The 12,291-nt window shown below is 45.7% G+C and overlaps 1 protein-coding gene across 2 annotated transcripts in view; it reads left to right on the plus strand.

Moving 5' to 3' along the window:
• The first annotated feature begins 366 nt into the window (after window positions 1-366).
• COPS4 (COP9 signalosome subunit 4) overlaps window positions 367-12,291 on the plus strand; it is a 15,939-nt gene continuing 4,014 nt past the window's right edge. For both annotated transcript variants that reach the window (XM_018553278.1, XM_018553279.1), the window contains exons 1-5: window positions 367-512; window positions 5,214-5,293; window positions 5,601-5,752; window positions 8,461-8,564; window positions 8,977-9,130. In XM_018553278.1, the coding sequence (XP_018408780.1) occupies window positions 439-512; window positions 5,214-5,293; window positions 5,601-5,752; window positions 8,461-8,564; window positions 8,977-9,130 (564 nt within the window). In that variant the 5' untranslated portion in view covers window positions 367-438. The remainder of the gene's footprint in view (window positions 513-5,213; window positions 5,294-5,600; window positions 5,753-8,460; window positions 8,565-8,976; window positions 9,131-12,291) is intronic.

The following is a 12,291-nucleotide window of genomic DNA, read 5'->3' on the forward strand; positions in this document are numbered from 1 at the left end:
CATTCCTCCGCCTTATGAATTGTGCTGCTGTTTTAAAGGCGAACTATGAGATGAGTGATTTCCACTCACCTCATAGTTCTAGCCGACCTGTGACAATGAGACTGTCACAGGTCGGCTCAGTAGATCGGGAGGTGAGCAAATACATACCAGGTTCGCATGTAAAAAGAGCACTTTAGTGAACCATGAGCCATTTAAAAGATCCGGATCTTTTCAGTGAGCGATCCCTTGAGGAGCGCTCATGCAGATGAACCGTTTTGCCCATCTCTAGTCCCTGCCACTAAACACTGTGTCCAGCAGGGGGGGTTAAGGGGCAGGAAAAGGCGGAGCATGCGCAGATGGAATTTTTGCCTGGAGTGCTGTGTACGGAGGGCGGAGGTTGCTCGGTCTCCTTCCTCTGACGTTTTGTGGGTAAAGGAAGAGGGGCGGCTCCAGGGAAAGATGGCGGCGTGCGTGAGACAGGATCTCACCCAGCTAATGAGCTCGAGTGGCTCTCACAAGGACCTGGCGGGGAAGTGAGTGATGTTTGTGGGGACACGGGGCAGGGCGGAAGGTCGACGTGATCTCTGAATAATGGAAATGTATGAGCAGCAGCTGAATAGAGGAGCTGTTGTTCATAGCCTTCAGATTGCACATGTCTAGGGTTAGCTCGGATCATTTCCATTGTTTTGTCCACCGGCATTCAGGTCTTTATTTACTATATTCTGATGATGAAACAAGGCAATGCAGATCAGGGTTTGTGTGAAGGTGGCATTCACAAGTCTATGTACAGTCAAAACTAAAAAAAAACCCTGCAAAGATAGTTTTTAATCTCTGTGTACCATTGGGGACATTTTCTTCACTTCCTGTCTCAGAAACACAACAGGAAGTTAGTGTAATTTTCCTAAAGTGAATGGAAATCCACTCTGACAGTTGTCCCCAATGGAGGATGGTGCCACAATCTTGGATGTGATGTCAGCAGACACAGGGCTGTCACTCAAGTGACATCAGGAGTTGGCAGCTATGGCCCTCCAGTTGTGCTTTAACTACAAACTCCCAACATGCCTCTAACTCAATCCTGCAATGCCTCATGGGATTTGTAGTTTAACAGCTGGAGGTCTAGCGTTGCTCACCCATGGCCTATAGGAGGGGTGCCCATTAGGTCGATCGCGATCTACCAGTCGGTCGCAGAGTGAACACTGGTAGATCGCGATCAGCTCAGTGACCTGAGCTCCCTCCTGCGGTGCTAGTGAATGTGTCAGACGCTGCAGACGGGAGGGGGCGGGATAGCTCTCCCCATGTGCAACGTCGGCCACATGAGCACTGCGGGAGGACAGGACACCGGCGCACGATTGGAGATCTGGGAAGCTGCTGCAGTGGAAGTAACAAAAAAGGCAGACAGGAGAGAGAAGAGAGACAGCAGAGAAAGTGAGAGAAGAGACAACCAAGAGAGAAGGCCGGATCACCACAAAGTCTGCGTTCCAGAGCAGAGCGTAGCTAGCTCCTTTTGCGCCCGAGGCAAGAACAGAAAATTGTGCCCCCCAACAGACGTGTTATGTCACCCTATGCTACGCACGGCATCATGTGATGTCATGCGTCCCGCCTCCAGGAGGGTGGCACCAAATAGCATAAACATTTGTTTCGTTTGACAAAACGAATGAAAACATTTTTAGTTTCTGTTCATTTAGTCTTTGCACATGTCTAATTGTGTGTGTGTGTGTGTGCGTGCGTGGTGGTGGGGGGGCGGTTTCTGGGGGCTTCGAGGAAATGTCAGTGGTCTAAACAGACCTCTGACATTTCCTTTTTGAAATTGAAAAAGAGATTGAGGACACAGAGTCCTCTGCCCATGCAGCCAGGAATGCGAGCAGAAGCTGTGTTGGACGTCTGGCGCCCCTGTTGCCAATGGCGCCCTGTGCTCGCCATGGCAACAGGGTCAAGGGGGCGCAGCCAGGCTGGCCCTGGCTATGCCCACTCTCGGCTGCGCCTGAGGCAAGTGCCTCACTCGCCCCATGGTAGCTACTGCCCTGTTCCAGAGTGTTCGGCTTCTAGAAGCACTGGAACGCAAGGTGGCCGACTCCCTGCATTCAGGGGCGGGAGGGGGCGTGGCGGTGCATTGAAGTCAGTGGCACCGCAGCCACGCCTGCCCGCACCCGGAACACAGGCACATTAGTGCCTGCGTTCCAGACAAGTGCGATCTGCAAAAATAGCGCTTGCAGCAATTTTGCAGATCGCACTGGCCCGGAATGCAGGCACTAATGTGCCTGTGTTCCGGGTGCGGGCAGGCGTGGCTGCGGTGCCTTTGACTTCAGTCCCCCGCCACGCCCCTGAATGCAGGTTTTTTTTTCGATGGTAGATCTCATTGAGTCATTTGTAAAGTAGATCTCCAGATGAAAAATTGTGGGCGCCCCTGCTCTATAGTATTCCGCTTTACTCCTCCCCCAGCAGCTACATAAGTTATTTTGGAAGGGAGGAAGAGCTGGGCCAGAACAGTAATTAAAGGAGGAGAGGAGAAGGCTATGATGTGTGAGGAGGGAGGTTGGCTGTACTAGGGAATGTCTTCTGGAGTATCCAAGTTATCTTGTTAGAATAAATTGCACATTACATTTGAATAAAACAGAATGAATGGAATTTATCAAAATCTAGAACAGCTATGTATGGCAACCAATCAGCTACTCTTTCATTTTCAAATCTTCACTCATCAAACTGAAGAGAGAAGCTGATTGGTTGCCGTGCATAGCTGCTCCAGTGTTCATTTCCTCCCATTTTGGTAAATCCCCTCCAATGTATGGAAAGGAAACGCTGCAAGTACACGTTTATCAATACTTGATTTTGCTGTGCTTTTCCCTGCAGTTTTGTAAGCTGGTGACAGGGTCTCTTTAAAGTGATTTACTTAGCAAACCAAAAGGGAGCAAATAAGAGAGAACTGTCCGAAAACTGGAACGGAGCTAGCAGCTGGTTGGCTTCCAACCCGCCCCTTAAATCAGCGGAACGAGGGATACCGAGCAGAAGGGTGCCGACCACGACACCCACGCAGCGAAATATAAAACATGTATAGCCGGTTTTATATACACTTTAACCCACCTTCCGGCCGGGCCGTTGTCCTTAGATGGCCGGCCAGGAGCTTCCTGGATGTAACAGGTCTTCAAAAGGCGTCCTGTTGGCCCTGCCCACTCGTGTGCGAGGGAAACTGCCCAAATTTAAAAACAGGCAGCTTGTATAAGGTGCCGATCGGTACAAGCGCACTTCCCCCTTCACGGCCCCCCCCGCCGCTGGTCCTGAGCTCCGGTGTGACCCGGGACCAACATGGTGGCTCTGTGACGGGATGAGAGATGGATCGGTACACAATCTCCCTCCGATCCCCTCTCCGGTGTCACAATGCGTAAGTGATATATATTACATCACTTCCGCATTCTTGTGTCACTCTCCAGCTTCAGAAGCTGATGAAGCAAATCTCTTCATCAGCTTCTTTGGGGGTCCGAGTTGACATTAGGGGTCTTGGAGACCCCTGATGTCTCCATAAAGAGGACCTATCACATCTCTCTGCTATCACATAGAGGGTTTCTTAGTCCCCTATGTGATGGCTATAAAGTTAAGTGGAAAAAAAAAATAGGTAAAAAAGATTAAATTTGAAAAACAAACATTAAAGTCACACATGAGAAACAATTTTTTTTAAAGTCCACACCCATACATACATGCGTTGGGTGCGCATACGTGCGAGAACGACGATTGTGCCGCACATGTTACTTATCGCCGCATTGAGAGCAATAATTCTAGGGCCATTAATCACTGATAACAATAAACTGATGAGGGGTAAAGCTTTTAAAGCGTCGCCTATGGTCAATGTTGGGTATGGAAGTTTTTTGCGATTTAGCAGGTGCGCGCAATTTTAAGGCTTGACATGTTTGGTGTCTCTTTACCCGACGTGACCCCGTCTTTTATATTTTACCAAAAAATTGGGAAATAATTGTTTTGTAACAATGTAAAAAAAAACACTCAACGATATTCAGCCTGAAAGACTGAGGCTAGGTTCACACCTAGGCGATTCAGATGCCGTGCTGTTTTCGCGCGATTTGGATTGCGCAACGGTTGATTGAAAACCACATGGTTATCGCTGCATAGAGATGTCTATGGAACCCCAACTGCACGTTAACTGCCCAACAATCGGTCCTGCACCTTTTCACGCCACAGGCGATTTAGTCCGCACGACAAACCGCAAATGTGTGAACAGACTCCATTGACTTGAGTGTGAATGTGTGTATTGCGCGACCCAATCCGCGCGATAAATTGCCTAGGTGTGAACCTAGCCTGAGGAGTTTTTAATCCCTGCAGAGGACAACCCTGAAATGGAGGCGAGTATTGCACCCGGAGATTCTTTTTATGATCAAAGGCAGAAAACAAACACTGTTGCAGTGCAGGAATAACATACTTCTTGTCCCAGCGTGGGCTGCAGGAGGTCTTTGTACAGCAAGTCCATGGCATAGCGCAAACAAAACATTTGGTCAGTCCCTGACCAACAGGATTCCCTCTAATGCAGGGATGGCCAAACTCCGGTCCTCCAGCTGTGGTGAAACTACAAATCCCATGATGCATCTCTCTCCGGGAGTCGTGGCTGTGAGAATCTTGCAATGCCTCATGGGATTTGTAGTTCCACCACAGCTGGAAGGCCGGAGTTTGGCCATCCCTGCTCTACTGGGTTCTCCAAAACACACAGGCAGCACACACATCTTTTTTAGTGTTCTGTCAGCAGTCCGCATTCTTGCCCAGCAGAAGAAGAGAGGGTACTGACTGACATCAGTCAGCGCACATAATGTATATAAAGGCCTTTATTCGCTGATACTAATACAAAGGTCTGGGTACCAGGTAAGATGTAGACCTAGGGATAGAGGCTTTATCCCACCCAGTGCTCTACAAAGCCTCCAGTTTGTTTTCTCCATATTGGTTGTAACCCTGGAGGCCCTTACCATGTGTATGTGAAAGCCTAGGTGACCCATTATGTTTATGATCCATTGTGAGGCACTGGTTGGCAGGATTGTAGACCGTGTTTGTCCACAATCCTGCCAGCCAGGGCCTCCCAATGTATGCATAATATATCTTATAGAAACTATATCTAAATTCCAGGCATCATTTCAGTAATGTGCACCTAGCAATATGTTTCTTTTGGAAGGTATGCAATATCTAATGTATTTTTCTTCAGCGTGTTTTCATTTTAATAATGATGGTTAAACCTTTATTTGTAGATACCGTCAGATATTAGAGAAGGCCCTTCAGCTTCCTGGACCAGAACAACTTGAGGCACTTAAAGCATTTGTTGAAGCAAGTAAGATTTATAGTGTCTCTTTACTTCCTGTGTTCTTACCATCTATTTACTGTAGGTTTTGCTAATGATCATTTAATTATCATTATTTATTATTATTATTATTATTATACAGGATTGATATAGCACCCACAGTTTGTGCAGCTCTTTACAACAAATAGGCAGACAGTACAATTACAATACAATGCCATACCAAAGGATTAGAGGACCCTGCTTGTGAGAGCTTACAATCTAATACTGGGTTAGAATGATGGAAATATCATCTGTTTTTATTTTTTCTGATTTGTACTTGTTGATCCTTTTTCACCAGTGGTGAATGAGAATGTCAGCCTAGTGATTTCCCGACAGCTGCTCACTGACTTTTGCACACATCTTCCAAGTCTACCCGATGGGATTGCCAAGGAGATCTATCACTTCACCCTGGAGAAGATCCAGCCACGTGTCATCTCTTTTGAAGAACAGGTACAAAAAAAGAGTTGCTATACACACACCACTATTTCTTGTACATGGAACATTACCAACAGTGTGATAGAGTCCACATGCAAAGTAGGTCTTTCTGCTAATGAACTCATATTTATCATCAAGTGAAGGCAAACAGCTGAATATACAGTTTAATTACATATTTAAAGGAGAACAATGAGGTGAGTGCTTTTCACTCATCCTCATAGTTCTAGCCGACCTGTGACAATGAGACTGTCACAGGTCGGCTCAGTAGATCGGAAAGTGAGCGAACACATACCGGCGTTCGCTCACTTCTCGATCCTGTCACGCAGAGAGCCGTGACAGGGGAGGGACTGGATTCCCCCCTCCCCGCTCCGATCCTCCAGCCCTGACTGGCAGAACGGACGGGGGAGGGGGCGGGTACAGCTGGCTCTGCGTCTAGATAGGCAGAGCCAGCTGTCCCTCACGCAGCTGGGCGGATCCAGACATAATTGTCGGGATCCGTTCCGGCTGCGGCGTCTCAGTATAACGTGAGCTGCAGCTCGCGGTATACTGAGCTTTGGGTAACGGGAAGACGCCAGTTTGTGTCCTCCTGTTACCCTTTGGAGAACTATGGGGAAAAGCCCTAACCCCATAGTTCTCTTAAGTATTGTCTTTTCTGCAAATAATTGTAGTTCTGTTCAGCATGTGCTACAATTCAGACTCACTTAACGTTCACGCAGAGTGCTGATTATTTACTTTTCTCAAATAGTGAAACCAATGGAGTTTGGTCAGGACTTTGATTGGATAGTGATGAAGCAAGCAAGGTCCACCTTTAAAGTGCCCCATTCACATTTGGGTTATAATGCAAATTCCAGGATTCAAGATTCTGTAGATACTTGCAGCCAGAATAACAGGTGTTTACGAATAGCTGTTGTTTGCGGCTGTTTGGATGTAATCAAATATCCACCAATTACCTGCGGCTGGGGACAGATTATTGTCTCTGGATGCATTCAGTCTGCATCCAGGGACAATCATTTGTCCCTAACAGCATGTACTTCAGTAGTGCAGGAGGTGACATCATCATCTGGGCGACAAGGTGCCCGGGAATGCTTTGTACATCAAATCTTATCAGGAGACACTGCAGCGCAATGCAGGATCGTCTTCTCATGAGGTTTAGGCTGTTTGGCATTCCCAGCAACTTCATTGGAAGGATGATGGCATCACTCTTAAGATGCCCATACACTTGTTGAATTTCGGCCGTCTTTTAATGTACCACCTGAAATTCGCAGTGTGTGGGGCTGTCGGCTCCCTTTCAGCCGGCATTCCTCGATCAGTTGATCGAAGGAGCCAGCTGGAAAATTTTCCATCGATCAGAGCCGTCAGCCAGCTGGAAGATTTTCGATCGATCAGAACCAGCAGCCAATGAGCTGCCCGCTGTAAACAGGTATTCTGACAGGTGGCAGAATACAATGTAAACAGCTGGATTCCTCGACCGACACGCTTTTTGTGTTGATGGAGGAATCGGGCCAATTGTTTTTGTAAAGCCCGCGTGTTGAACGAAAAATATTGATAGGTGTATGGCCAGCCTTACTTAGGTGCTGCGGGTGAAAGTAAATTTAAAATGAAAAATCTAAACTGTCACCATTTTATTCTCCAGCATCCCTGCTTTCAGAAAATATATATTTTTTGAGGGTCTTCTACTATTTTTAGCCCTATAATGTGAATTTAATGTGTGCCAAAATGCTTTAACCCTTTCGCTGCCAAGGGCGTACGGCATACGGAGGAACAAATGTGTTCCCGGCTGGCCAGCTCAGTATGCCGTACGGACCTGGCATTTACAGTTCTACTATAAGCTCATGGTCGTTTTAGCGACCATAAGCTTATAGTAGAACTGTACCCCGGACTGTCCCCTTCAAATTAATAGCCGTCATCAGCAGCTCACAAGCCGCTGATGACTGCTATCAAAAATACCGGGCGATGAATAGGGACTAGCACTCACTATGGAGGCTCCCCTCCATTCATAAACTAATGATAGTAAGATATTTTGACTCATTAGCTTCTGAATGAATGGGAAGACTCTGTACTGAGTGCTTCCCATTCATTGAGTGAGTTTACTCAAACCTATTTACGGTGCCAAAGAAGGATGCGGTTCGTCCCATCCTGGACCTCAAGCGGTTGAACGTCTTTGTGCGCGTTCAGGAAAAAAAATTCTCCAGGGTTGGGCGGAGGAGCAAACGTCGGCTGGCGGGGAGAAGCTTCAGGATGGCTGAGCGGTGAGGAGAACGGAGCCGCTGTCATCCTGTCAGTTTCTGGATGACAGCGGCTCTGTGCGTGGCCAAACGGAGGATCGATAAATATCTTTGATATTTACCGATCCTCTGTGCAGCACAAACACCGGAGTGATGGTGTGATCATTCCAGTGTTTGTAAATAACTGGGGACACATAGGGGGTTATTCACAAAGCTGCAGTTGAAAATTAAATCAATAGGAAAAAATTGCAAAAATGGCTTGGCCAGCTGATTTGAAAAATGTTCCGGAGGGCTTGGCAGCGAAAGGGTTAAACTGACATGGGCTGTATATTGGTTAATTCTTCAAATCCACTTTGTGGCGCCAGTAAGGGTCCTTGATAAAGTTGATATATCAAGTTGAAATACTTGATAAAGTTTTATTTCATCTGTGTCGAGGACAAAATATTTATAACACGTGTATTTTTAGTTTATAATTGGTCATCAAATGTATACCTGCAGGTTGCATCAGTTAGGCAGCACTTGGCAACCATTTATGAGAAGGAAGACGATTGGAGGAATGCAGCTCAGGTGCTGGTCGGGATACCCTTGGAAACAGGACAGAAGTAAGAATTAATAAATTCAATGAGTGTCGTTAATAAAAACCTGGAGAGAATGGAAACAAAATTATTGGCATTGATGATCAGTTATCAAAGACAGAAAACAGTAGGAAACATACAGGGGGGAGTTGATCAAAACTGGAACAGGCAAAAACTGGAGCAGGTGTGCATGTTAACCAATCAGCTTCTCTCTTTAATGTTTAAATCTTAACTGAACAAACTGAAGAGAGAAGTTGATTGGTTGCTCGAGTTTTGATAAATTCCCCCACAGTATTTGATCACTATAGATAGTCCATGTTTTTTCCTCTTGTTATAAATGCAACCTTTTTTAATTTCAAATAAGGTTATTCCAGTAGTTTTTTCTCCCAAGCTACTTGAGGATATATTGACTCTGCATGTTTTTTTTGCTGCCCGACAGACAGTATAATGTAGACTATAAACTGGAAACCTATCTGAAAATAGCTCGGCTCTACCTGGAGGACGATGACCCTGTGCAAGCAGAAGCATACATAAACAGAGCCTCTCTGTTGCAAAATGAGTCCACCAATGAGCAGTTGCAGATCCACTACAAGGTGATCAGTCCTTTCAGTTTTTTTTTTTTTAAATATATGAATGTTTTAGTTGCATATAACCATTATTAAAGTAAACTTGGGAACTTAAGCCAAAAATGTGTGAGCCAATGTTACCTGCAATAAAAACCACATGTCAGAATAATCGCTAAATCTCAAGATATAAGCAGCTGAAGTTATTCACAGGTTTCAACTTCCTGTCTTTTGAGACTCACTAGTTAATAAGCTGTTTGCCCTCTTTTATGGAAATTTAGGGAAACTTAGGAGATGGGAACAGGCAGGTCCAGCTCAACTGCTACAGGAAAAAAAAACAACAATATTCACATTTAAATGGAGCTGTCTGTATCTCTTAAAGGAGAACTATGAGGTGAGTGCTTTTTACTCAGCCTCATAATGTGAGCCGACCTGTGACAATGAGACTGTCACACGTCGGCTCAGTAGATCGGGAGGTGAGGGAACACAGAGCTCACCCCCCCCCCTCCCCCCCAAAAACATCAGTGATCTAGTGGGGATGGTATTCTTGTCGCTAAAGGCCTTGTTGACCCCTCTCCAAAAATAGCGCATATGGTTGTGACCATAAAGCTCTATTGGTCTTGTCACTCCAAATGACAGTGTGCCAGAAGCTGTGAGGCATGTCAGGGTGTTGTAACCAGGCTTTTTTGTGGCATTGGCGTAGTAAAGGCTTCTTTCTGGCAACTTGACCATGGAGCTCATTTTTGTGCTCCTTGAAACAACCGCAGTCTTTTTCCTGAGCAGCCTGTATTCCCCTGAGGTTACCTGTGGGTGGGTTTTTCTTTGTATCTCAAACAATTCTTCTGGCTGTTGTGGCTGCAATCTTTCTTGGTCTACCTGACCTTTGGTATCAAGAGATCCCTGAATTTTCCACTTCTTAATAAGTGATTGAACAGTAGTGACTGACATTTTCAAAGCTTTGGACATCTTTTTATATTCTTTCCCATCTTTATAAAGTTCCATTACCTTCTTTACGCAGGTCTTTTGACGGTTCTTAAAAAAAAATTTTTTTAGCATGTCAAATTTTTATTGAGAATATTCACAAAGAAAACATTACACAACAAGCAGGCTTTGCCAAGCCACAGAGACTTTGACAGTTCTTTTCTGCTCCCCATGGCTCAGTATCTAGCCTGCTCAGTGCATCCAAGTGAGGGCTAACAAGCCCTTTTCCCCTTTTTTTTTTTTCTTCACACACTAATTGCAATTTAAAATTAACCTTTAACCACTTGCTGACCGGGGTGTTTACACCCCCTTCCTGTCAAGACCATTTTTCAGTGTTTAGCGCTGCAGCACTTTGACGTTTTATTTCGTCATGCAACACTGTACTGAAATTAATTTTATACAATCTTCTGGGGACAGATAGAGCTTTCTTTTGGTGGTATTTAATCACCACTGGGGGTTTTATTTTTTACTATATAAGAAAAAAAAGTACTGAATACTTTTAAAAAAACAGCTCCAGTCTTTTTTTCCCTTTATTTTAGGAAACATTTATTTTTGCCCAATTTGTTGGGAAAATATAAAAGACAGGGTCGTCGTCGTATAAATAGACACCAAACATGTCAAGCCTTAAAATTGCGTGCCCCCGGGAGGAGAGCGGAGGGAGATTGTGTACTGATCTCCCTCCGTTCTCAGTGCACAGGGCCACATTGTCCGGGATGGATGGATGGACGCCATCCCGGGCAATGGCGAGAAGAGGTAAGGGGGGGGCGCACCCTGACTTGCATCATACAAGCGATCGGGCGTCCTTACAGATGCCGGACAGCTTGTATGTAAACGGCCAGCGCTGGACGTTTAAAATCCTGACGGTTTCCCGCGATCAGGTGCGGGCACGAAGGACGTCTAAATACGCCCACCCGCATCCAGTAAACTTTTGATGAGGGCCATTTGGTTAATTTCTGTTTCTCATTATGATTTAAAAAGGAGCCAGACAACTATGTGATGATCTCAAGACAAAGTCACTGCGCTAAAAAAAACTAAAACTTATACATAAACATTAAAGGGTTTCTAAACCCTCCGGTGTTTCTGCATGTATCTACTGCTAGCAAGCAGTAGATATACGCAAAAAGCGGTTATACTTACCCCTGTCTTCGCTGCACGCTCCCGTCTGAAAATGCGCAATTCGGCTTTTCGGCCGAGAGATAAGCAGAGACACAAGGTAAGTCTATGGACGCGTGCACCCGCATGCAGACACTGTGGGATCGGAAGTGCCAGCAAGGACAGAGGAGTCAGCGCTGGATCTGACACTCGCCACAGCGCTGGAGAGACAGCTGAAAACTACAGGAAAGAAGATCGGATTAATAGACATTAGTTTTTTAATTAACATTGGGGGAGGGAAAAACTCTTTGCCTTTAATTTCACTTTAAAGTGCTCGGTAATTATCCCAATATAGTATGTGACTTCCCCAATAATTAAAATCAATACGATCTCAAAACTGCATGTTCAATGTGTTGTGATCCAGATCACATGTGCAACTCCACAAATTAATCTCTATATAGCACACACAAAAAAATAAGTATCTTAACGTTATTCCAGCAGTATATAAAGTGCAATTGTGCTCCACTCCAAAAGTGTGAGACATCCTATAGGTGGCCATACACTTTACAACCATCTTGGACAGGCAGATCGTACTTGCGATCATCGCAAGCCAGCCCCCCTGAGGGGCGGGCTTGCGATGACCGCAATGCTGAACGGGCAGTGTGCGCGTGCGCACACCGGCCCGTGCGGCATTGATCTTACGATCATGCTAAAAACCAGCCGAAAATAGTACGATTCTCGGCTGGTTTTCTAGCGTGCTCCTTAGACAAAAGACGTGCGATCGTACAGTAAAAACGGTTGCACGCCTTCCATACACTTTGCGATTATCGTGCGATCGCGGGATTTCCCGCGATTATCATGCGATAATGCACAGTGTATGGGCACCTTAAGTGTTTCTGTGCAATCAATACGCTCACCAGACTCCTTTGACCAATATTAAATGGTCCCCTTTGGTCCTCCCCTGCTGATTGACAACAGGCAGTGGGCGAGTGGAATAGCCAGCCTGCTATTCTACTTTAAAATATCCAACAGCAGGCTGGCTATTGTTTCCGGATCAAAAGGGGTTGGGGTCCTCGACAGAACACCGGCTTTATACCATCAGCAGAATGGGCACGGGG

Source organism: Nanorana parkeri, unplaced genomic scaffold (assembly GCF_000935625.1).
Source record: "Nanorana parkeri isolate BGI_ZX_2015 unplaced genomic scaffold, ASM93562v1 scaffold115, whole genome shotgun sequence".
In the NCBI taxonomy this organism is placed as follows: domain Eukaryota; kingdom Metazoa; phylum Chordata; class Amphibia; order Anura; family Dicroglossidae; genus Nanorana; species Nanorana parkeri.